The sequence below is a fragment of the Thunnus maccoyii genome, chromosome 4, assembly GCF_910596095.1.
Source record: "Thunnus maccoyii chromosome 4, fThuMac1.1, whole genome shotgun sequence".
NCBI lineage: Eukaryota > Metazoa > Chordata > Actinopteri > Scombriformes > Scombridae > Thunnus > Thunnus maccoyii.
Window position 1 is genome coordinate 14,258,776 of NC_056536.1, and position 27,391 is coordinate 14,286,166.

Sequence of the window (27,391 nt, forward strand, 5' to 3'; positions counted from 1 at the left end):
TTAGTGTTATCAATGAAGCCAATGCGGAAGAACTAAACATGTAATGTCACAAATGACCGCTAGGTGTGGATTTAGAATGAACTCTTTATTTATTCATTTTTAAACTTTATTTAGACATTATCGTACAATTTTTTGTAGGACCATTGATTATGCATTCCTCAAGAAATTGAAACAGACTGAAACAACATCAAAGCTACGGTAAGAGTATACAATGATGATGATGATAATAATAATAATAATAATAATAATAATTATTATTATTATTATTATTATTATTATTATTACTGTCAGATGCCCCAATAACTCCAGGTCCACTGTTTTTTAAGATGTTGTTTGATTACAAATATGTTTGGGAATATGCACCACTAAAGCACAGTATCACATGAAACAACAGCATTTTAAGGCTACATTATTGATCTTGAGATTGTTTTGTAGAGGGGACCATATAGTTGTATTAATTACTGAAGGACAGGTCTAAAATAAGTAAGGTGCCCATATGGACAGTGAAAGAGGTTTTCCTTGCTGTAATCATTCCTCCTGTTCATACTGGCCGAAAGATCCCCCTCAGATGCACTTTCAATGTAACTGGTGGGGAACAAAGTCCACAGTGTGTCAACACAGTCATTTTATACAAAATGCATTTAAAAGTTTATCTGAAGCTTATATGAGGCTTAAGCAGTCTCAGCTAGTCATATCAAGTGGATATCTGACATATATACAGTATTTTTAGCATCAGATTTCCTCTTTGTGTTTCCTCTGAGAGTGTTTCCCTGTGGTGCTGTGGTGGACGTATAGTAACAAAAAGAGGGACTTTGGCACTAAAAAGACTGTAACGTTGAAAAATATCTACTTGATTTGACTCATTTGGACAGCTGAAGCTTCATATTAGCTTCAGATAAACTCTTAAATACATTTTTGCACAGAAGGAAGCTTGTGTATTTTGGCCCCCCATCACTTATCACTTATAGGTGCATTGTGAAGGGATCTTCTAATGGTCAGTATGAACAGGAAGAATGATTATGGCAAGAAAAACATGTTTCACTGTTCATTTGGGCTCCTGACTGTTATTTTAAGACAGGCTTAAAAAATTGTGAACCTGCCTTTAAGTATGTTTTACATTTATTAAGTTTATTATTATATTAATTATTATATTCCGCTGATACTGTGCTTGCAAACACAAGCGGCTCCAGACACAATGAACTCAGCAATGTTTGTTCACTGAACGTATATGTTGTTTATTCTTCAGAAAAAGCAATCGAGCGTGATTCACTCGAACAGCCTCCAAAGCAAACGAGGGATAGGAAGATGGCATCCACCGACCAGCCTGATCCACCAACACAGGTCTACATTTACGAAACTATGGCAATTACGTCTTTGTGTCCAGACATGACAGTGCACTCTGATGATGTGCTTATAGTTCGTGACCCTTAAATGACCATTTGTGTCAGTTAGCTAGTGTTCAGCCAGCGGAGGTTAGCATGCTCGCTAGTTAGCATGCTAGCTAGCTCTTGAGCCGTTTCAAAAGTTGGATCTCAGACATGGTCGTGTTGATAAGTGGACGCGAAGGGCCAGGCTGACGTTCTTGTGCTTTACCACATGTTGCCGAAACTTACGTGGCTTGCTTAATTTACCCCTGCTAGCTATTTACCATTACCAAGTGTACGTCCATCCATCTGACCGTGTAGCACTGCCTCTGTCTTATTATGTGCAGTTAATGATAGGATGCGGAAAGGTCACTGTTAGCCAAACAAGCCCTGGTGGTTTGTATAAGGCTCTTAGCTGTCATTGTGCTGGTTGAAATAGCCGACAAGCTGCATCGATCATTGCGAGAAACATATGTTACTGGAAAGTTGTGGCTCATACATTTCACCAGGGACAATTTCATCAAGCATTTTATACCACCAATAAGCAGTTGCTGCACGAGATAAAATGTGCTTAGTATTACTGCAAAAGTTAAACATTGAAAGGAAGAGTTTATGTCCACAGACATAAATCCACAGACCGATGGAGCAGGAGAGCAAATGAAGTAACATAATGGAGTGGATTAATGATGTCATGCATGCTAACATTTACAAAACTATTACTTATAATTAATCAACTAATGTATTAGCAACAGCCAGATCCTGTATGCACATTATTCCAGATAATATCTTGCTATTTCCGTTATTACACAGCAGTATATTGAGCAGAGGAAGTCTAAACAAATTAAATGCAAAAGGCTGATTTCCTCTTTATTATTTAGACTTTATTCCTCCATCTATATACTGTACCTATTTATGTTAATTCAGAAAAGTATTCAGGAAATGTTAATGACAGAGAATGTATTGTACTTTACATCAATGCCAGACTGACAAGTTGGTCAGCTTTTTAAAAATATATTAAAATGTTCATGTTTTTATCTTTTTTAGTGTAGTTTGTTTCATCAGCATAAATCTGTTGTGGTAATGCTTTATTTTAGAGTTCCTTCAGTTTTGTATAAATTTCCTGGAAATTTTCTGAGCAATTTGCAAGTATTTAACAGGTATTTTTTTTAGGACATTTTACAGAAATGGTGGTGCAAGCTGGTACAAATTATAAGAAAAATGGGGGAAAAAAGTGTTGAATTTGTTTAGTGTAGCTGTGTTTTTAAGAAACAGCCTAATATGCTGCTAATATATTGTATGACACTCAAACTGCATACTGAAAAGTATGTTTTTTTCTGTCAAAGAAATGTTGAGAATATAATTTATTAAGAATTTATGCAAATGAAGAACTACATGTAAAAATGCTGTGAATATTGAGTATAAAATATATTGAGTGTGTAAGATGTCCTAAAAACTATTAAATACCTTCACATTTCTTAAAAAATGTCCAGGAAAGTAGTATAAAATTAAAAGACATGTTACCCCTCTATAGATAGATATTTTCTAACTGTAAATAAAACTGCTGCGTTCAACAACCACAGCCTCTGTCATCCAGTAGATGGCACTCTAATACAAGTGTTTGTATATCTTCTCAGCCTGGACTTCCACCTGGGCATGATGCAGCAGCTCCCCCCAGAGAATCACTGGTAAGGATTCAGTATTTAATACAAATTATTTGACAATGAAATCACAAAAGAATTTAATGTCTATTTGTTGTGAGTGTGTATTAGACATAGAATGCAGGTTAGATAATTAATTTAATCTCATGCAATTGAGAAAACCATGTTTTGATGAATACTTTCTCACAAATGGTTGAAATAAATTTCAGATATTAATAATTATGCTGCATGCCATGATTCTTAACGGCATACTATCAATTGAGTAAAAAAGTGTGTAAGTTTGAAAGACTTAAGCGGCTGAAGTCAACTCTCTTCCTCTGACAGAGTGCTAAACAGTGAATTCAGCTGCTGTTGTATTTTCAAAGAATGAAAATCTGCACTCTCTTGGCAATTGATGGTGCACAGATATTGTGTTTTTTATGATGCAGTGACTTAAACATAGTTGTTTTCATCCTTTTTTTTTTTTTTTAAATCAACAAACAACTTTTCCTCAGCTAATCAGATGATACTACACATTCCCCAGATAGATCAAGTGTTAAAGGCTTCCAATTAGCAGCCAGTCATTTAAGCACCACACTGATGATGTCCCCAAGCCCATAATGAGAGAGTACTTCAAGTTTCTTGTCTGTGGAGAGTAAAAGGCATGCAGAGATGTCTATTTTAGCAGTCATAATGGTTTCACTGTTGCTTTAATCATTTTTAGCATAAAACTTTCACCAAATACCTTTGTCTCTTAGTTTAGCCCATTGATTTTCAGTCTGGGTCATGACCCACAATTGGGTCCAGGAATATTTTTTAGCTGTTTCACCAATAGTCAGTAGTCTTCAACAGAAAAATGATAAACATGTTTTTGTCAACTATAGACTATGTCTCAGTCACGTCCTGAGCCCTGCAACCCTCCCACAACTACCCACAACTTTAATAATTACTTTTAAAGGAAGTTTTCTTACTCATTCATGAAGTTGTACTCTTTTAATGTCATGACATGTGTAAATATAGCTTCATTGCTTCATCACAGTAGTTATACATATGAAGTCGTAAGTTATAGAAATACGATGAAATAAAGCTTTTGTATCAGTTGAATAAAGTTTTTGCCCCCTGCTTTAATCCAGGCTCCTCAGAGTAGAGAACTTAAGTAAAATAACTCTGAAAAAAGTTTTGCAAGTAGCCTGCTATGCAAACTTGAGTCTTCATAAGGATTCAGGAATTGAATACATGCAAAGCCAATAACTTTTAATGTCAATAAACATCAGTTACCTTTCACTAACATGTAAAGGAAAGTGTTCATAAGACAGGCTCGGCCCAAGTGATGACAACACTTAAAACCAGGAGCATATCGTTGCCTAGTGGGACGGAGCACATCACATATACATTCACTGTCCTTGTATGGGCACAGCATCCAGGTTAGAGGAGTGCTCTGTTGTTCAGCCTACATGTCTCAATGTCATTCACCACCATTCACTCTTCATCCTCCCCCCATCATCCCTTCATGCCAAGGCTAATTTAATCCTGGGGTTATTGATTGTGGGAGCATTCTCCCAGGCTTTCTTTCAATTTACTTCAATTTCATCATCCCAGTGCGCTTCAAGACTGCCTCCTCAAAAAGGGAAGAAATTCTTGTTATGAGGGTCCTGATTCGAGACTGGTTGACAAGTCCCCCCCCACCACCACCACCTTCACTTCCAACCCCTTTTCTCCTTTCTCTTTTTGATGAGCTGCTCTTTCCCAGTTAAGTGGATTATTACAGTAGGGATAATTCTTGTCACATGGCATTATTTGGATGAGGTGAATAATTGAAATTTGTGTCTGAAAGGATTTTATCTGGATGAGAGGAAAGGGAGTGCTGGCAGGGTTGGGAGGGCACAGAAAGAGAGAGAGAGAGAGAGAGGGAGAGAGAGCACATACACGTTTGTATAACATTTATGTGCACATGTGCATGTCAGACAAGCCAGTGTGTCAGGCTGGGGACACCAGTCATGTTAAGAGGTTCTGACTCACCTCGCCCAGATCAGCAGGCCCTGGCACACTGCACAGTGTGGGCTCTCCTCTGTGGCAAGAGGGCCCAGCTCAGGGGTTGGTGCCACAGCCTCTGCCACCATCCAGGCCAGAGGGGCAGGTCTGGACCTGCAGTTAGATAGAAAAAAAAAAAAAAAAAAAAAAAACGGGTGGGAGAGACTGTGTGAGTGTGCGTTCCATGGTTGACTGGTATACCAGTCGCTGCCAGCCGCTGCTGTTGCCTCTGGCGCTGCTCTTTGCTCGCTCTCACCCCTGCTTGCCTCGTCTCCGTCTACAACCCCCTTCCCCCCTCCCACCTTCCACTCATCGGTGCCATGGCCATTATCCCTGCCAGTCTCTTGCTGGTGTCTCCCTAGTATTTGTGCTCACTCTCCCTGCAGTGACACCCTGTGCTCACCACTCGTCTCTTCCTATCACTCTGTCCTCACTGCCTTCAAATCCACCCAAACACATCACAACAACAATTATATGTGTACAAATCCCTTTTATCACATAATAAATAAAAAGTAAAGTCAGATCTGAAATCGGCATAATATCTACAGTATATTGTAATATGACACTAGATATTGGATTAGAGATATCTTATTTGACTGTTGTGAATAAAATAAAAAATGAATACCTGCTCGGCCATCATACCCATGTTACTATTTTTTGTCCTCTCAGAAATTATATACTAGTAGTTTAGATGAAAACAAGATATCCTGACATTGTTGACATTACAATACTGGATCAAACTGTTGTGATATTTGATATTTTGAAGATACACATAAATTTGTGAGTTGCACCAAATTGTGTGTGTTCTGGTATCAGGCTAACTTATCTTAACTTATCAAGTCAGTCAAACAGAGTCAGTTTGTCTCTAGTTTTGTCTGAAAACATCCATTTAAAAACAAAAAAAGGAATAACCTCTGCCACTTAATGAGAAACTTTTTGTTGCTGCTATATGAAGGGAGGGCCGAGTGTCCACATGACGTGTCGGCGTGCAGCTGATCTACAGGAGCGCTGATCCCTGCTAGAATGAAGTCATTTTACTCTCACCGGCCCCAAATGAAAAAGTATATATTTGTGTATGAGGATGCAAGTGTACGGTTTATGTGAGCAGGAGATGCATCTGTACCAACCTCTTGTATGTGGATGTGGGCATATGTAATGTAAACTGAGTTTGAGGAGTGTGTGTGTGTGTGTGTGTGTGTGTGTGTTTAGGTTTGGGGGTTTTAGTACAGCAGAGGGAGGGTGGTAATGGGAGGGGGGGAAAAAAGAATCGTAAGAAGAATATCCCGGTCTCACAGCAACTTCAAAAGCTCCCCTTCCCCAGGATATTAAGCAACTATGATGAAAAATTTAGCAAGCGTTAAATAAGCTGCTTTGAAGTGATCTGTTTTGGCTCAGCAGTCTCCAAATTTCCGTAGCCCCTCTGCAATAGCCATCATACTATAGAGGGAGAGAGAGAGAGGGGGGCGGGGGGGGGGGAAAGGAACAGCGTGTTAAGTGCAGGAGTTGTGGGGGACCTGGCTGGATGGCAGAACAGTAATCATTGAAGGCACCAACACTGCTACTGTACCCTTTTGTCTCTCTCTGGGTCTTTTTCTCCTCATTTCACCTCTCCCTCTCTCCCTGACAGCTTTTCTGCTGATCTCTGTGAGTCGCAGGCGGACAGATGTTGCTCATATGTTAGCTCTGAAAAGAGAATTTTTTTTTTCTTTTTTTTTTTCACTTAAGCGTGGGTGAAACAGAAATGTAACACAGTTGTGATACCAGGAAGTCAGAGGTTACTCTCGGGTCTTGACTCAGTTATTTTTTGCTCTGAACTATCCCCCCCCCCCCCCCCCCCCCCCCCCCCCCCCCCCCGGAACATGTGCTTGTTGAAAGATGTGTCTTTTTAACAGCAATCTATCCTGCCTTTGTGTGTGTGTGTGTGTGTGTGTGTGTTTTCTTCACCGGATTATATGACTTGCACAATTTAAAAAAAAAAAACCCAAAAAACAAACAAAACAAAACAGAACATATTTTTAAGTGATTTGAAGGTTTTTTTTCATTTTCACCATCATAAAGCAAAAATAACAAGAAGTTAATCTCTTATTTGATCATTCACATTTCAATTCATTTCACATCCATCACTTTTAAAACCATTATTTTAATTTTTGAGGACTCCAGGTTTCAACACGCTCCGAATTAATTATTGGGGCAGAATAAGAAATGGGAGCCAGTAATGAGTCTGGTATGGTAACTCCATTCTGTCAAGAAACTAGGCTACCATTTAGTTAGTCAAGGGAACCTTCTCTGAGATTTTCCTTTTTTCCTCTTTGCTCATTACTTTAATTGTAATTGTAATCCTTTATTGGAGCTGTCTGCAGTAAAGGAGAGTTATGGTCCAAGTGGGGGCGCGAGCCATAGAGATATTTCATGATTATTGGAGAAGACGGTCACTAGGTGGCAGCCACTAGTCCGGCCTTGCTGTAATTACTGGGTGGGAAGTGATGGTGTGAGAAACTGTGTGTGTGTGTGTGTGTGTGTGTGTGTGTGCATGCGAGGGTGTGTGAGGAGAGATTTCTCAGATTCTAACACATTCCTTGAAAGAGAAAAGTCGAATAAATCTGATCACCTGCCATCTTACAGTCAATAGATTCTGTATCCTGTCACGTTGACTGTAAACATGTTTCACGCTCTGCAGCAGCACAGAATAAATGTGTGTGTGTGTGTGTGTGTGTGTGTGTGTGGGGGGGAAAGCATCGATCTTCATATTTTCGTGGTTAATTTCAGAAAAAGTAAACTCATTCTGGATGTTATCTGAAAACTGCAAGCGCACAGTGCGGCCTAATGTGGAGCGATGTAAGATATGGAGATGAAATGGCATCATTCTGATGTTATTTTACTTCACCATGGTTGTACATGTGAAACAGTTTCAGACCACAGTTTTGTTTCAGTGGTCGCACTGATATTTTCTCTTTGGAAAGAATAAAAGCTCAATTCTCTATTTCTCAGCGCAGCACTCATTGTGCATCATGCGCTGTTTGTTTCGGTGGTTAATGATACAGGAAGGGCCCTCCATTTTATTGTTGCTGTGTTGCACTTTTCTCCCCTCCTCGCTCAACCCGGCAGCCAGCCTCCTTAGAGGACTCTGTATGAATTCTCACTGTCATGTCCAAGGACGAGTGGCGCAGGGTCAGCTAATTGCTTTTATGATTATGATTTCACGTCAGATTTATCGTGCATGCTCGGAGCACATCTTCCAGGTCCTGCCGACGTTGCTGGCTTTGGATGGTAGTGGTGGTGGTGGTGGTGGGGGGTGGGGGGATGGGGGGGGGGGGGGGGGGGGGGATGAGTTTACAGCTTCTGGCTGTGACTTCTTGTTTAAGTGCGGGTCACACTTTTTGACTCATTAGAGTTGAACGCAAAGGGGGTGAATCACACAAGCTTTTCCTGTAAAAGCCTCTGTTTTTCTGTGTCAGTAACTGTAGCTGTTTTTCTCATATTTGGCCACAAAAGAGCATTTCTGTACTTTGTCTTCAACATGTGCTAAAGTTTGGAGGTCATGAGTGAGGAATGACACAGACAAGGATTTTTGGTTTTTCTGTCTTTTGAACTTTTTATGAGCCATAAATCTCTCATCTTCGTTTCTGTTAGCAGATGAAATCATTATGCTTATTCCCCTCATAGTATGCCAGAATTATCAGTTGACTTCTTTTTGATGTTGGTGACTTTTTCTTCTGATGGTTCCACCCACCTCTTTGAAAATCATGAGCACAGATGAGTCCAACCCATTTTATAAATTTTATTTATTTTGTGGTTTCTGCCTCATGTGCTGAGCCGGACTCAGATCTGCGTTGCCAACACAGACAATAGTGGTTTTTTTTTTATCTTGACGTTTTTGATGAAAGCATTGAAAATCCTTTAATTTACTGTAAAGTTTATTGTATATGAAGAAGAAGCTGTTGTCACTTTATGTCAATAATTCACATATTTTATGAAGATAGCGCTCGGTGTCATGACCGGTGGCGCTTGATTTGTTGCAGTAATTTGACCTCACTCTGACCTTCCTGGCTGGGCCGCAGTGTGACTAGTGACAGATGCAGCCTGGGAATATGGTTTGGATAGTTTTCCAATGCTCAGAAGAATGTTGAAGCTAGTTTTACGCAAAGTTCATTTTGGAGACGTATGTAAAGTCTGTGATTAAGCTGAATTCAATAAACTTTAATGAATGCTTAGGACTTTATTTGTAGGGTTTTTTCGTCTCAGCAAGCATATTAATGTAAGCAGCATGGTAACAGAGCTGTAATTTCTTATTCTCCCACAATTTAGTGAACTGTCATAATATGTTTACTTAAGAAATGATAGAAATACGACACCAGTTTAATTACAGCGTAGTCATTTTGCCTCAATATACTTGGGAAATTGGCCTTATTGAGCTGAGCTTCCCTTATACTCTATTCTGCTTTGTAATTACTTCAGCTTGATTTATCATCTTTTCTTTGTGTTTATGGTTGTAAACTGCTCGACTGAGTAACTTGGTCTGAGAGTGGCTTGTCTCCTTGCAGCAAGGCTAGAAATCTCCCGATGAATCTGAGATGTCTCCGCTGTCAAGACTGCTCACATCGCTCTCAGCCTCCAATGTCACTTTCAAGGCATAATTACACAAGTTGTGTTGATTAGTATGAGAAGCAATTACGCCGGCTTTCCGCTGTAAATGGAGAATGTGATGGCTCTTGATTGACAGGAAGCATCCTAGCTTTAATAAGTAAATGACTATGGTAATTCAGGTACTGAGACCCTTTGATTTGTCAGCATCTTTTTATTTTTTTGTGATGTCCTCTGATTTTAATGAACATGAATTTGATTGAATCCCCCATTCATTTCCCCCTGTCCCCGCACCCGTCTGTCTGTCTCTCTACAACCTGACCAGTAAGTGATCTTGCGTGGGAGTCATATGTTTAACACTTTCTGAGCTGAGACCATCCTAAAAAAACAACCCTGCTGCTGATGCTGACTTCTTTTTCCAACCCCAAATGAATCCAGTGTATAAAAATAATAATAATAATAATGATAAAAAAAGAAATAAACGAACACCCTGCAATTTTGACACACCATTCAAAATGCTTTTTAGCATATCATGCTTTCACAAGTATGGAAATCAGAGGAAAATTATTTGTAATTGACACTTTGGGGAACATTTTTTTCTCCTTTTATCTGGCTTCCCAGTAAGTTATTAGCTGTTAATTTATCGGCAAGCTCCCCTACAGCGCCAGATATTTGTTCAAATGCTGGGATCCCCTTAGTGCATTTGTAACTACACTTCTGAAAATGCTGCCCTGTCTAATTATGTAATATAATACTGCCTTTTAGGCAAGTTTATTTTAATTGAATAATATTAGTTCTAGCTAAGGGTAAGCTATTAAAACAGCAATACTTAAGAGCTCTCTATGCTATATAAAATACACAGTGTTGTACTCTAAAATGCAGCAAAGATAACATCTGCAGTTTACTCATTTAAAAAATACAACAGGCTTATAAATCTAAAGCTTTTATACTAAGATATGTGTATTTTAGATATTTGAATAAGGGCCAAACATTTAAATAATGCTGAAATTTGATTGGCCCAGCCCTCAATCTCATATTTCTTTCTTTGTTAACCACAGTTGGCCTAATCAAGTAATTCCCTGTTTGTCTTAGTAACCCCCTATAGAGTCATACATGCATAAATATAATAAAATAATTTGCTCTTGCACTCCCTAGCCCAGCTGTAATTTATATGGATTGAATGAGTGCTGCATTGTGGAAAAGCACGAGTGGACCAAATGCTCGTTTGTCACCTCTAATAAATGTTGGAATGTAAATTATGAAGTTATGCTTCAGATGTAAATGCACTTTATTCCAGTCCTTTAATGTAAACAGCCCACTCCAATACATTAAGGGGTGGGGGGAGGGCAGAAGGGGGTTTAGACTTGGAATTTTGACTGTTTTCACAATCAATAATAAACACAAAAGAGCCTAGATGGGCAACGTTATAACATATCTGAAGTCGCGTTCATAAATTATTGCATGAAAGCAGGCTTGTACACCAAAAATGTAAATACATTAATGTTATTAATAATGTAGTGACTAATAGTTCTATCAAGACTGTAATAGCAGTTTAATGGAATATGACAGCAAGAATGTATTACACTTCTTACATTTAGACGGGACCTCACATGACATTTATCAGGGATTTCTGAAATCATTTTTTTGATTATTTTGTTAAGTTAATTGCTTCTTTTCCCCCCAACGTCTTCTCTGGGAGAGGGGCAAAAACTGGTAATGGATATTAATTAATATGTGTCGGTTTTCTGGGTTTGATTAAAAATAATGAAAGCAAAATGCTAATGGGATTTCAGACTTTCTCAGTGTGTGGCGCCCTGAGATTGTGGCTTTATCTGGGGAATCTGAAAAAAAAGAGATAGTGGGCTATACTCTCTTGGCTAAAATGAAAGTGACAAAATGCAGAAACTGAGATAAATCATCTTAAAACCCTCTAAAATAGAGCACATCAGCCAAACAATTGCACTCTAATTAGCCTAACTTTAGAAGTATGATACAGCAGTTTATTGACAGTAAACTGTTTTCTGTGTGTAATAATGAGAAGTTGAGCCTCGCTCGGTATTCATCTCCGCCTCTCAGCATGACGTTGTCCTCACCTGCGACTGAAGGAGTTTTTTTTTTTTTTTTGAATGAAAGAAACACTTGAATCATTTCTGACAAGTTGCTGTCTTGGCAAGTTGTTTTTCCAGCTACTGTGATGTGTTTCTGATATATGGTTCTTTGCCAGAGTGACAATGTATGGACTTGTTTTTCTGAAAGGTTACAGAGCTTAGATATGTTTTTTTCAAGGTGGATTTTTTTTGGCCTTTCATTTAAATGAAAGCGCCCTGATGCATCTTTAAAATTGAGCTACACTTGACTTGGCACAGGTTATAGCAGCCTTCATCTATAGTCCACTACAGTCAGCATGAAGAAACCGTTGCCAAGACTTCTTTGTGTCTGTATGCAGTCTTCAGCAAAAACAGGACTTTTAAAAGCTATCATTAAGGTGGGGCACAAGTGTAGACCAGCAGTGAAACAGAGGCTGGCACAGTAAAAAAGCAACCGTAGCCACTGGCACAACTGACAATTATCCAACACCTGGACTGGCTTCCCTCCCTGGCATGTACGTCAAGACTGTCGACTTCTTGTTAATGCAGTTATTAACAGGAAGATTGCATTTGTTTTCCTTTGCGGCTCTCCTGGCACTAGTACTTTGCTTTCTCTTTGATTAAAATAGTAGGTGGATGGATGCATTTCAGCTCCGTCGTGAACATCAAAAGAAGGAGTGAGAATGAGATGATAGAGGTTGAATAAATGCAAGAAAGACTGAGGCTTTTCTGCCCTTTTCCGGATCGTGTTTACATTGGAATTTAGGGATTTTAAGGAAGGTATTGGTGGCCTGCAATGCTGTGGAAAGAGTGAGCACTCTTTGGTTGTCCTCAAATATGACTCTGTGTCAGATTTTTGTTGATATCTCCCCTTATAAGTCACTGTTTTTGTCAGTTACTATGTGATTCGCCTCCTATCCGTCCTTCCTCACTTCTACAGGACTACGTCATGGTTTTTTTTCCCCTTTCCATACCGTGTAGAAAGTGGTTTTAGGTATCATGGGGACGAGAAAAGGGGAAGTGAAGGGGCTCCGTCAAACGCCCTGTACTTTTGAAACGCAGAGAGTGGCATTGTCATGTGTTTTCTGTGTCAAGGTCGACAGAAAATGTCAGAACAGGTGCGTGTCTGCTGCTGAGCTGCTTGCCAACTCAGCCCCTTTGCTGTAACACGCCACCCTGTGTGACATTATAGTGCTTCACTGTAGGTTGTCTCCTCTCCTCATTCTTTTGGAGGAGCCGAGTAAAACATGTATTTTTTTCCCCTCCATCACCACGTGATTCGATGTAGACTTTAGATGGGTGTTGACGCCTTAACTTGACCACTGCCTCTTGATTGTCACATAGTCACGAAAAGTATGGGTGCTGTGCAGCAGTGACGTGCAACATTCCTATCTGATTACTCCTGTTTTTTTGTGTGTGTTTCGATATGAATAACTCTTCCAATTTAAGGAGACATAAATCATTTTGAGGGAGGAAAACCTGTTTCTATAGATTCATTATCTGTCTTGGCCTTCCCTGAAAAAATACAGTACAATTAGTTCTTTGTTGCGAAACACTTGTTTTTACAGTATTATATATTTTTCCTCTTGTGAGAAATTTGGCAGAGATAATATATATATAAATATATATATTTTAAAAAACATCATAATCTGACATCCAAACGCATGAGGTTTGAATTAAGCCTGGTGAATGCAACTAAATAAGAGTAAGCGTGCTGATTTCACTGTCACGTACATTCATATACTTTGACAATTTGCATTAAGCAAACATGCTGCAAAACCTGAAAATTCTGTCTGAACTTCCCAGAATAGGTGGATCATGCTTGGGTGTGTCATGAATAAACCACACGTCAAATAAGTTTTTCAGTTTGTGACATTTTAATAACAGTGAAATCTCTAGCGTTAAATCCCACTGGTTCAGAAAGCTTGAAATGAAGAATTATTATTCGATCTGACTAGCTGTCGTGTTCGTATCCTCTCTGGCATAGGGTTCCCCGTCACTAATCTGGGTGTTAGGTTTGACCTTAGGATGACTTTTGGAGACCATATAAGACATCTGTGCAAAATCTCTTTCTACCATCTCAAAAACATCTGTAAACTCCGCCCCTCTCTAACCCTGTCAGATGCAGAGAAACTTGTCCGTGCCTTTATCCCGTCTAGTACGGACTGCTTGCAGTTCGCTCTTCACAGGGATCCCTGGCAGGAGCATCCAGAAGCTCCAGTACATTCAGAACAGCGCTGCCAGGATCCTGATGGGAGTGTGAAACCACGAACATATAACACCAATTCTGTTTTCATTGCACTGGCTCCCTGTCTCCTTCAGGATTGACTATTAAGTCCTGCTGCTCACATACAAATCCATCAGTGGACATGCTCCTCCCTACCTACAGGAACTGATCACACCACAAACCTCAACCCGCACCCTCAGATCTGCCAGCAGCTTGCTCCTCCGGGCCCCCAGCACTAAGCTCCACACCCAGGGGGGGGGATCGAGCCTTCTGCTCTGCTGCACCACACTTGTGGAACAGCCTCCCTAACCGTCTGAGGGCGGCACAGACCCTAGACTGTGTTCTATGTTATTCATACTGTGGCACTTTGAGTTTCACTATGAATGAAAAGTGCGGTACAAATGAAATGTATTATTATTTAAATGAGAAAGAAGAGAACTGCTACTTCTGTGACCCTGATGATTGTTGTTTTCTGATGCTGTCAGCACCACACTTTTTATGCTTACCCTACTCTTGAGGTTAGATTCTTACTGGCAGTCGGACGCCTCCAGAAAAGGAGAATTAGGCAGCATTTTTCTTTGTCACTTAGCGTGATCAGGAACAGACTCTGCCTGCTCTTTTTCTCCAAAACCAAACCAAGGTTTACTGCCTTAAATTCCCCCCCCTCATTTGATAGTGAGTTCATTCTGACTTATCCGCCGCTGTAGATGTGTGGCCCATTGTCTTGGCAAGTGTGCCTAAATGTTTCTGACAGATCTCAGTTAAAGACAGGCCGCAAGGGTAAACTGCCAGGCCTCCCCCCCCCCCCTCCACCCCCGTTTGACTCCATCCGTACCACCCCTGACCAGTAGATGGCGATGTTAATCTTCTCTGGCTCCCCTCCTGCCTCGATGCGTCTCCCCTAACACCATCCTTCTCCTCTCCTTCTCTCCGTGGCACTCACTGAGGAAAGAGGGGTCTCACCCCGTGTGGAGGGTCATGCCACCAATTCCTGGCCCCCTTTGAAGACCATGAAATTGCTGATCCAAGACGCACGATTAGTGCATTCAGCCTATTGACTGGAGAAGGGTTGACGCGTGATTATAATGTCACTGGAATGTCACAATCTGTCTGGTTGTCTTTGTGAGCATACTCTCATCCGGTGGCACAGCGTAACCAAGAAGGAATAATTTGATCAATAAAAGGACACCTCTCTCTCTATTGTCACTGGCCTCTCTATTCTAGTTTTATTAGTCAATTTGGCAGGCTGGCAGGACAGCACACAAAACTGATGCCAACTCACTGCATCTTCAACCCAGCTCCCTGCTTTATTTGCCTATCGCAGTGGTTCACTTCAAGTTGCTTTGCAGTGTGTATATTGCAGGGTGTGTGTGTGTGTGTCTCTGTGGGTGTGTGCTGCCTCAGTGAGAGGAGCAGTTTGGATCAACAGAAGAGGATAGGCTTGTCACTGTAAGTTGCTTGTGACGGAGGCGGCTCTTCTCTTGACACCACAACACAACTTCTGTGGTGTGTCGCTTGGACACAAGCTTCACGTTGTTTTGCTGCTGGTGCCGCTTGCATTTTGCCTCAATCAACTAATTGAATGTGAAAAGCCGGCGGGCCTTGATGATATGAAGGACAACACACAGAGCAGCGGCAGTTTTAAGAAAAGCCTTTGTGTTTGTTTATGTGGCCGTAGCCGGTTGCTTCATCCGTTTCAGTTTACTAAAGAACTTTTAAATAATTTATGCAGGTCAGTTTATTACATATAAAAACTTCTATTTTTCAATGCAAATGTTTGACCTGTTTTTGTTGAACTGAGTGCAGTTTTTTTTTTTTTTTGGTTTCAGTTTTGAAATTGTATAAAATCATTTCATTAAGTAAACTTGGTGTATTATTTAAAAGTAAAATTCAAGTGCACCACTAAGTTTTTTTTTCTTTCTCTCAAACAAACTTCTTATACACAACACATTTATAAACCACATTTTAACCACACATTTAGTCCATCCCACTGATCTAAAATTGCATTGTGAGCAATTTTGTGTTGTGTGGTAACAGTCGTCACTTGTACGAAAAAGGCACACAGAGCTGCTCATGTAATATCATTGACATTCACCCTCACTGCAGTTTTTGTTCATTTCTAAAGTGGACAAATAACCTAAATATGTCACTCTTGTGTTAAAGATGTTAAAATCAGAAAGCAATGATCAGCGACCAAAGTAGTAAATATCCAGTTCTATATTTTTATTATATTTTAAACATTTTTCATATACTCAATGTCTATTTTTAAACAAAACTTGTCATATGTAATGCTTGTATAAACCACATTATGACCACATTTTGTACATTCTACTGCCCTAAAGTTACATTGCATGCATTGTTTGGTGACACAAATTCCCCGCACTGAAAAGCATATGAAGCTGCTTGTCACAGAATGTCATCATTGACTGTAAAAGAAAAAAAAAAAAGAAAAAAAAAAAAAGCTTCAAATTACAGGAAAGAGGCACTGCATTAAAGAACAAAAGAGATCGATGGCAGTACATTAAATTTTATGCGAATGAAAAAAAAAAATCAACTAATTAAAATTGATTACTCCTGCTTTGTAAATGTGTTTCTGAATTAAATTATTGTATGAAAACATTTTGACCAATCGAGAAGCTGAGGAAGTATCCATTACTGGATTGCAGCTGAGAAGGGGCTGGAATGTTTTGTGGTGGCTAAGTAGTTTGTTGTGCTCCGCTGCGACTCCCCTCTTGCACCCCCACTGCTAAAGTGCCATGGGTTAATCTCTGATGACCCTCATCTCTCAGAGCTGCTCCAGACTCATGGTTTGGGCCTTTTACCTGAATTAAAAGGAATTTGTGGGCTATATAAGTATTTTTTTTCCAAAGTGGGTAAAAGTGAGGTGTCACTGAAGGAGTCGCTGCTCTTTAGTCATCGGGGCTCTCAGGGCCCCGCTGGGGATGTCCTTATCTAAACAGTCATCTGTCTCACTAGTTTATCAAGGGCAACCCCAGGCAGCACGACTGACAGTTGCACATTAAGAAATGTCAGACTCTGCTTTATACCATATCTCTCTAGCCAGTTTTGATTTGGCTGAATGCCACGTGTTTCTCCTCAGGTTTAGATCTCACAAGAAAAAGAGAAACACTCCTCTTTGTTGTTGCATCATCTTACTTTTAAAATATGCTGCACTAAAATGCTTCATTTTTTTCCTCTTGTTTATCCAGATCTTAAAAGAGACTTAAAACTACAACCTGCAAAAACACACAACGCACCTTTTGACCCTATTTTTTTTTTTTTTTTTAGACATATCATAATTTGAATTGACAATATAAAGGAAGTGAAGCAATCATATGGCACCATCATGCATACCCTGCATATCATAACATATGAGTGGAAAGTTTTAAAATGTTATTTTTACATCATAGTAAAAGTAGATTTCTGTATCTCCATAGGGGAAGGGAGGAAGGAACAGGGTAACTTTTCTTTTTCCTTGATAGCCTAACTCCAGTGCCGGTTTATTATCTGTATTATCTGCATTATCTGTACTCTGCACAGTTTTTACAGTTTTATAGTCCTTGGTGGATCAAATGTACTTTAGCCCCCAGTGTTTCTTACCGCTGAACCTACTCAACTTTTCCATGTTTGTGATGACAGAGCCCTGATAGGGAAATGCTGCTGAATGGAAAGTTTGGTCTGTACATGCAGTGGTCTTAAAAAAAAAGCATGATTTCCGTCCACCACCCCCCCTGTACAAAAATTGCATAATGCGCTTTTGATGTCATGATTGTAGCCTTGCCCATGGCTCTAACACTGACACTGATACAGCGCTGTATGTTATTTTTAAACCTTTGCAAAGCAAATGTCAATGAAGTTTTCCATGACCCTTTTTCATCTGTTGAAATGTTGACTCTGACCTTTTCAAATTTCAAAAGTTAGAATCATTCAATAAAGATTGACCACAGTCAGAGAGTTTAAGACACAGAAAACCAACCAACTGTATTTACCCTTTTACTTACTGTACCGTGTCTGGAACAGAAAGTCTAAACAGAAGTAAGTCTAAACTGCATCATAGTTTGTCACGAGATGGAGAATAAAGCCCACGTTTCACCAGTACTTCTTTATCAGATTTTACTGAAGATGATGTTGAGTTTCGGTAAAGGTTGTTCATTTAATTTTCTCACATTGTAGCTTCTCTGAAAAGCACCGCTGAAAAGTGAAGATGGCAAGAAACAAAAGGTTCTTTTTGTACAGTCAGAATGGCTCAACTCCAACAGCGCCGTTGATGTAGCCTGCAGTGTCTGAACCAGTGTGGATGAGGAGGTTAGCTAAATGGTCGGGTCTGCACCTCACTTCCTGATGTCTCTCAGGGTCAATAATTCCCTATAGCTGCTCCCATGTGGCCCCGCTTCCTCTGCTAAAGGTCACATTAAGGCGGGAAAGATGTCACAATTAGAAGGGCATTTAAAGCTGCTCTTTTAAAAAGATTAAAAAGCACTGTTGGCCACATCAACCAGTCAGGCAACTAAAGGAAATACAATAATCGCATTAAAACTTCATTCCTTTTTGGCAGGGCTCTGGTATCAGGAAGGTATTGGGTTAAGTCATTTAAGACAGCTGCTCCTGATAGCAAATCATCCATGAAAGCACCAAATTAATATAGAGCTTCATTTTTCGCTGTCTCTCACTTTCTCTCACTTTTGGACCTCCAAACGTGTGTTTGGGGGGGGAAATTTGAGACTAGTCTAACACAATTTTTGTCCATGTCTGTCAGTCTGTTATTATATCAGGGGCACTTCTCCATAAATGTACAGGCCGGGGCAATTTGGAATGAATTGATTCACACTGAGACTGAATCCTGTACTTGCTAATGATTTCCTTTTAGCCCCTCCATTGCACCCCCCTCACCCAACTTCTAGTTCCATCATGCCCCATGAATGTCTTTATAGCTGCTAAGCGCATAGCAATTTAATTTTCTGAAGAAAAAAAAAAAGAAAGGTAGATGTGACTTTTGAATGATCTTTTTATGCAGTGTTTTGTTCCACAATACTATGATAGAGTACTACAATACTGGTAAGACGTAGTATTTATATCAAAATTCAAAAGCAGCTCAGAGACCTACACCATGCATGCATACACTGCATTTTTACCTTATCACACTTCAGAGCACTTAGTGAATAGTGGTTTAACTTTTCCTGAATATTCAAGACAGTCAACAAGACTCTTGAATCTTTTCTTAGGAGGCATACTTTTGTGTGTGATTTAAATGTTTTCTGCTATTTTATTTACCCAGATAGTTTCAAATACTGAAACACCTGAACATAGATGAAAGAAACAAATAATAACTGCTGTTTCAGTATAGAAAGTCTGAATTCCCCAACCGCTCACATCCTGAAACCCCATGATGCACAACTGCAAAATATCCATAAGTCTTCCGCCTATACTATAGTTAAGTGCTATTACTAGTTAGAGCAAAAATATACAACTGGTTACACGGATTCCCTCAGGCGTCCAACCATGTGGTTCGAATATAATTGGATTTCATTCTTATTTCTCACAATTTAAGGTCTCACAATTGTAATTTTCAGACAAGTGCAGTGCAAAGTCTTGTCTACTTCAAACCCAATAACAGCTGTAATCTTGTCCGTTCATCAACTTCACTCTCTTTAAGTGTGTTGGTTAATGTTATCTCTTCCTATGATTGAGTTTTCGTCTCTTTTTCGGCTTTACCTGACACTTTATTGGTTATCTAGTTTGTAAAGATTATTGCTCTTAACATGGAGCACTTTGGTGCATTAGCAGGTAGAGCTTTACAAGAAGCTTTACAAAAGAGGCTAATTGTTGTTTAAACCATAAATGATTGACTATATTTCTGAAACAAAGAATATTCACCTAATTTTTCTTTTAGTTATTAATACTTCGAGCCCAAATGTGCTTTGCACTATTATCCGTCTCACCCCCCTAAAAGCGCAGTTGTGTGCTATCCAACACTTTAACTGGGATGATCTGTAAGTCAATAACAAGACAAGACTAAAGTCTGTGCAATGTGGTTATAATTGATTGAGATGTGTGGGTGGAACTTGTGCAAAGCATCTATGTCATCTGCTAAGAAGTGCTCTTTTCCTTTCCCTAAAGATCTACCACTAACCAAATGGACATTTGCCTCATTAGTTTGCCGCTGAGCTAGCTATGGTCCTTACTAAGATGTCGTGCTTATGCCTATTAACATCGACACAATTTTTTTGTCGATATTACGCCATTGAGATGTTAAGGGAATGTAAACAAGGTTTGCTCATTCAGCATATTCCTCTTCTATTAGGTCATTCACCTCTCACAGGGCCTACATCACTCTGTTATTTACTGAAATAAATATTAGAATATTAGATTTTAGTGTGTTTATTATCTCTGGTTTCTGCCTTCGCCACAAGTATTCCTGTTGGCTCGCTCACTTGAACAGTGAGAGCATTTCCGAGAGCAGGGTGATTTTGTCTTGTTATCAAAGGGATATTTTCTCTGTGTTTTGACTGTATCTTTTGGCCCAGGACATCAGTTGGGGTTTCACCATGCAAATGGTTTAATCTGCTTGTCACAATGAAGGTTCCGGGTGACTGATTTTAATAAGCCCTCAGCATATAGAGATCCAGGAAATTCCATACCCCTTTGCGTAACCCTCATGTATATCAAGGTCACGGTAGTGTCACAGTAAAATTGTAGATTAGTGTCTAAATAAATTGTGGCAGCATCTCTCGGGATGAATCTGGTACATTTTGATAAAATTCACAATAGAAGTTTCATTACGGAATAAACATAAGCATAATTAGTACTTTTGCAGATCTATGGCGTAATACTTCCACAGAAAGTCTGCGGGTACTTAGTGGTATTTTCATAATGTGCGTAAGATAAAAGTGTAATTAAGTTGCTCTACAGCTTCATCACAGTCTGCGTACACCGATGAAAATTCAAATACATTTTCATAAGTTCCATGAAGTTGCCTGTGCCGTGATCGTATACTGCACCGTGTGTTTGTCACAGAAATCTAGCTCCTCACACAGCTTCCCTGCCACACCTACCCCCCAGACAAGTTTAAACTGCAATTCTTTTGGATTGAAACAGGTTCATAGTATATGCAATGCATTACCCAAAACGAATTACCACTGGCAGGGCGCTCAATCACTTTGTATCTTTCAACACTAAGAGAAAAGAAGAGTAATCAAAACCTTTCAACCTATTAGAGGGATGACTTTTACAATTGAATCACGGGGACCACAGGTGCGATAATAAGTCATCTAAACCTCCCCTCCAGTGTGTTTCCCCTTTCTCTGTGTTCTTACATATTTATCTATTTTAGGAGGCACCACTTCATGGCGCCCACTTCAAATTTATGTTTTAATGCCATTTGAGGGAGATTTTTTTTCTCTTTCCAATTCTTGGAAATGCATACTGGGGTGGAAAATTAAGGTGCATCTCGAAGGAAAACATAATAGAATCGATGAACGCAGTGCACTTAAAACTACTGATGTTCTTATGCTATTTAACGTTCTAGTGCATTAACGTTTCAAGTCATTACAACAGTCAGGCTGGGTGATTTGATCATGGCAGGTTTTTAACTGGAAGAATTACAGAAGTTTTCAGCCTAGGATTCTCAAGTTATTAGATACAAATGATCACCTCTGCATTAAGTATAGATTTTCTTCCACTGCGCACTTAAGAATGGAAGTTTGTCTTTAAGAGGGTAATAGCAAATTAAGCTCCATACTCCATTTGTCCAGCAGTCTTGATGGGCTAATTTTATAACTGCTGATTTGGTCATTCCCCACATTTAGCTGGAAAGTGGTCAGGTGGTCTTCCTCCTCGCGGCTGGGTGTGGGGGCTTAGAAGCAACTATCAAATGGAATCCATTTATGTTTTTTTTTTTCGTTGTCTGGATTCATAACGAACCTTTTTCTTAAAGAAGCCCTAGACTGTTGTTTGTACTGTTAACAGCATCACTTTCCTGTGGATCTTATCTTCTTCCTCTCACATTATCTAATTATGAAAAATTAAATCACATTTCTCTCTTCCCAGATTACCACTGCTGTAAAATTTCTACAGAACCCAAAAGTACGTCAGAGTCCTTTGGCCACCAGAAAAGCCTTCTTGAAGAAAAAAGGTGAGATATTTGATTTGCTTTTGATTTATGTGGAATGCAATACTGCAAAATACAACAGAAGTTTGTCAGAATCTAAAAATAGTATGATTATAATCTATATCTGTTTGTTTATATATAAAAAAAAGAAAAGTAGTTGGCCAGAGCTGCACACTGTGTCCTTTTTTTGGTAAAACTGGTGTATAAAGGTCAGAGGTTGTGGTCGTAGCTCTTTGCCCTAGGGGCTCTAATAGGGGTCGATTTAGCTTCAGAGTGCATGATTCAGGCCCTGTGAATAAATGACACACCAGTTGGGATGCTCCTTTGGGTTCAGGAAAATTAATATTGACAAACTCCCTCTGCATTTTCAATGGAATTATCAATATCGCCTTCCAGCATTTTAACCCTTTTACTTAATTTAACTGTTATCGTAAATTTGAGGCATGACACAGGGAGGTTTTCTAAGCAGGGATTGTAGAAATGTTTGCTGGCTCTTCAGTTTATTTGCAATTCATTGAGATAATTTCTGACACATGGTGGAATATTTGTGCAATAAAATTTGGAGCTAAGCTTTATTACTCTGAACTCATTCAAGTCGGTTCAATATTATGTGGAGGTGGAAATGTGCAGTGTTATGCCATTTATTTCATGCAGTCGGCCTATGGCTGAGCAATGACAATATGTACAAAGTATGTGGACCTCAAATAAACTTTTAGTGGAGTTTTTTTTTTTTTCTTTTATAATTTCTTGCAAAACAGTTCTTTACTTAGGGGACTGCACCTCTGCACTGCTGAGGGACTTTGCCTCCAGCATTAGAGTAGCTAAACAGTGAAAAGTGAGCCTAAAAGCTCCATGACTGGGGAAGGTAACCTGAAACCAAATCCATGGTTGCCGGCTGCTCGCACACACATCTCATGTGGCTCTAATGACTCTTGATATCTTTTGAAATTTCTTTGTCTTTGTGTCTGATTATTGACAACTAAGGCATGTTCATGATCTTCAGTTGGTCATCTCAAATATAATAAGGCCTTATCAATACAAAATGATGTCATACCACACCACATTTTCTTCTTACTTTCTGTTTTGTTTTAAAACGCCACAGTGCTATCCAAAATGGTTTGCTCTTACTGCACTTTAAGCCCATGAAATATGTATGATGCTTTAATGCAGATTTATTTTGTAAAGTCGGTTCCACTGTAGATCTAAACAGGAACCCTCGATTTGCATAAGGGCATTGATCTCAGGGAGAGGGAGGGTAAAGATGAGAGAAAACAGAGCAATGAAACACTGAGCACAATGTATGTTTGAGTGTTTGAGTAGCACGCTACAGTATTCATAAAATAACTCTTTTGACTTGTACAGTATATTACAGTCATATGAAAGTGAACCTGGAAATCTTGTGCATTCATACTTCAGCTTCCTGATTTGTTTCAGGAAAGTACTTTACTACAAACCCCATACGTCATTAAACTGTTTTTTTTGTTTTATATATTCCACCTCACACTAATTTCAAGCCTAAAGCTGTATGTCAAAACATTTGTTGTGGAAAATTATGTCAAGAAAAGGCTGTTTCAAGCTCCACCTTTAGCAGTGTATAGTAATTATCTAACTACAGTATGAGTGTTATTTAGTAAATAAATAGTCTAAGTTGAAAGTAGGAGTAAAAATCGTCGTTCATGAAGTGATGAATCATGAGTCAAACTGTCAAAACATGAGTAAAATGCAATATTTGTTATATCATTGAGCCTTATCTTTGTAATGAGTTAAAATGAAAAGTATAGATATGGTCTGTCTGTTTTTTAAGTTTCAGTTTTAACAAGAGTTCCACTTACAGCTGACCACTTTTCCTCCATGAAAACTAACAGAATATAATCAGTCATAATGTTTGCCAATTAGTTCCTATCTTTTCTGTCTCTTTTGAGCCAAAGTGATTTTGGATACACATAGCAGTAGGCCAATACTAAGTTGTTCTCTCAACCTTTTGACCTAGAAACTCAAGCATCCTCCTCCTCCCGCAGTCACCACTGCAAATGTGTCAGTCTTAATTTCTAATACAGTTTAATGTCATATTTATGTAAATACTTCTGGATTTTACTCTATATTAACAGCCAGAAATGTCAAAGCACACATAAAATGAAACAATACCATCTCCCGGTAGAGTGGAATTTAAATTGGATTCCTCTTGCTGCCAGTACTTACGCTGGACAGCTGATGAAGGGGAAAATAGGGCCCACTTTGATTGCATGTTGCAGAATCTTTACACAATAATCTCGCTCGTGCATATTATTTCACCGCGCATTTGTGCCCTAATCTGCACTGAAGGATGCCTCTGTGGTTACATCTTCTTTTTTTCCAAAGAGATCCTAATAGTGTGGTTTATTTCAATATTCATTGAAAAATATAATTTTCTGTTTTCCTCCAACTGTCAATTTCAGGGTATGAATTGGCAATTATGCAGTCCAATATTTCTAGCTGCCCTTCTTGAGTCCTTGATGTTTTTCTTTCTTTTGCAGAGGAGTGGGGAAATGAATTGCATTTAAACTGTCTTACAGCCATCTTGAAGCAATTTTGCTTTACTTGTTCCTTGCCAAGATCAAGTAAATTTTATTGTGTTTGAGTGAAATATAATGTGCTACAGTCTCATTCAGTGAATTGTGCCATCTATGTCCTCTACAATTAACAGATGTAACAACTAAAGAGCGTTGGGCCCCATTTTGGCACCACAATTTAGCCTAGACAATTAGCAGTTACACACATAATTACCAAAAAAAATCTAATTCTCAGGACAAAGTCAACAACATTTTCCAGCTTTAAACATGTCACTTTGACCGTGGCCCCAAAGCTGACTCAGAATCACTCAGGTGCAACCAGAGTACAAAACTGAGTACAGTTTGTTTGGGGAAAATAAAGCACAGAAAGTTTTTGCATTACAAGTCAAATCAGCATGTGAAACAGTCACAATACATTTTCTGTCAGTGAGACATAAATGATGGCTTGACTTATTTCTTTTTATGCTGTCCCAGTTGTTATTGAGTTGAATAAATAATGCTAATAGATTTCACCCTGAGTAGAGGGCCGGTGAGCGAGGGTCACAGGGAACACAGGTAGGCTGTTGGTGGTCTATTACCATACCTGGTATGAAGGTAAGGGTAAGGATAAGGTTCATCATCTTAGATATTAATAGGATGCTGTTTGTAAGTGGGGTTATGTGACTCACCTCTCGGACAAAGATGACAATGACCAAGGCCTGCTTAGAAGGTAAAGGGATTGATGTGGTTATAAATTACTCCACGGCGCCACCTAGCCCAGGCCTTGCCTACTTTGTCATCAGTACGAGGTGATAAAGCAGGGAAATGAGAGCAGAGTCTCCTTTTTTAATACATAAATGAATACTCTATGAGAGTGGTCATTATTTAGGGCATGGCATTTAAAAGCAGTTGTAGTGAACCAAATGACATGTAGAATCTCCCTCGCCAGCACACTATGAGAAACAGGTTGAAGTTGCACTCTACTTCTTAATAACCCATTGACCTCCATCTATTTATGACCCCTTGCCATGCATCTTTTTTTTTCTAAATACAATATTCAAAATGTAAGTAATGTCACTCAAGGGCAACTTCATAATTCAGATCTTGGAGGACAGTGAAAGGCATTCACCTTTTACCACCCAAAATATTTTAGTAAGCAATTTTTATAATTGGCTGTCCGGCCTAGGTCTTGACCCATAAAGTCCAGAAGTGCCAGAATTGGAGAAATGGATTTAATGTAAGAGCCTTGCTGCCTCTTTGCCTTTAAAAAATGCCCAGAGAATATGAGCCATTGAAAATAGAGCTGTAAATAACCTGACGAGCAATGGGTTTTCCTTTAAATAAATACCGATCAGGTTTATGTTGAAAGACAATAGAAAACGTAGCCCAGATATGCAGTTTACAGTATTTATAGCTGTAATATCGAGGTGCCAGCAACGTAATTTCATGCCCCAATGAGAATGGCAAGGTCAAAGCAAATGCTTTGGCTGAGCATCTGCTAATACGGTGACTCATAAACAGGCACTGCGTGTATCAGGTGCACCAAATAATACAGTATAATGAAATACAGAATAGCTTTCCATTATTGTTCTTTTTTATGGTGTCGTCATTAGGTGTAATTTATGTCTTAAAAAATTCATCTCCCCACAGGTCGATCTGAAATGGGGGTCCAGGGGTCATTCCACAGGTTTTGGAACCCGTAATAAATTTCACAAACCCTTTTTTGTCTTTTCCTTTTATATGTAAAACTCACTTTCACCTTGTTCCCTTTTCTTTTGGATCTAAGGGCGCTTTCATTTGCTGTTGTCTTCCCCTCAACAATAAACAGATCAGAGCCTACAATACAACTTAGCAAGCTATAATTTGACTAGAAAACAGCTTTAGGAATTTTATTTTGATGCATGGTAAAAAACCTTTCATTTGCTGCATAAACAACATCAAAGATGTCAATAGCCATTAAGATGTACATACATTAAGCTTGATAGCAGCATAAATGTAGATTTTTTTTTTTAGACGTAACATTTCAAGGTGAAAGGAAAAACTTGAAACATGTTTTTATTTCTTCTCATTCAGTGAAACCGTAATCCTTGCATGTCTCACTCAATAGTCTGCCACCATGTAGTCTGCTGTGGTCAGATGAATCAGGAGTCCAGGGACACATTATTGCTTATTTGACAGTGCAGTCTGACTGCACAAACTCAGCACATGGCGCTCACCACTTCCTGGCACTCAGGACCTGCTGTAGACTACAGGCCGGCCAATATTTGCCTTCAATTATTCAACAATTTTCATGGCCATTTGAGGTCCTCGGAGCATTTAAATAGGTGACGGGAGGGACCTCCTCTTGGCATAAGCAATGTGGTAGATTATCAAAGGATTTCTTTATGCTTTCACACTGCTGATACAAGGATAGGTTAAAGTGGGATTTCTGATCAAGGTTCAGCCTCATATTCGGATCTGACACATAATTAGACAGCTTAAACAGATATTTAAATATGAGGAATCATATGATTAAAAGAGTTTGGTTATAATATCCAGTTCACTCTAAGAAAAGGAAACTTCTCCTTTACAAGTTTACACATTACACAGTAACACTTCACATGGGTATTACTGTATCTTGTGGGAGAGCACTCTGGAGGTCCGTATCAGAGTTATTAGTATCTGGCTCTTAGCAGTTACTATTAATGAAAACGTAACAAACATCACTTGAAACACTTGCAACTGAGCCCTTTCCAATCGCTCGATGTCCTCAAAGCATGGAGGAAGCTCATTCTGAGCATTTGTAAATTCTCTCGATCCTGAGGGAATAGTTCAACTAAAAGGCTCTTT

At 39.2% G+C, this 27,391-nt stretch overlaps 1 protein-coding gene across 4 annotated transcripts in view; it reads left to right on the top strand.

Annotated features, from left to right (window-relative positions):
- The first annotated feature begins 970 nt into the window (after positions 1-970).
- The window catches only part of pex14 (peroxisomal biogenesis factor 14), a 60,523-nt gene continuing 34,102 nt past the window's right edge, over positions 971-27,391 (top strand). For 2 of the 4 annotated variants that reach the window (XR_006096014.1, XR_006096015.1), the window contains exons 1-3: positions 1,224-1,341; positions 2,999-3,049; positions 21,974-22,058. Coding sequence is in view for 2 of the 4 variants with exons in the window: in XM_042410418.1 (XP_042266352.1) it covers positions 1,306-1,341; positions 2,999-3,049; positions 21,974-22,058 (172 nt within the window). In the remaining 2 variants the exon portion in view is untranslated. Of the gene's footprint in view, positions 995-1,220; positions 1,342-2,998; positions 3,050-21,973; positions 22,059-27,391 lie in introns of those variants that run through there. The other 2 variants (XM_042410418.1, XM_042410419.1) reach the window with 2 other exon arrangements.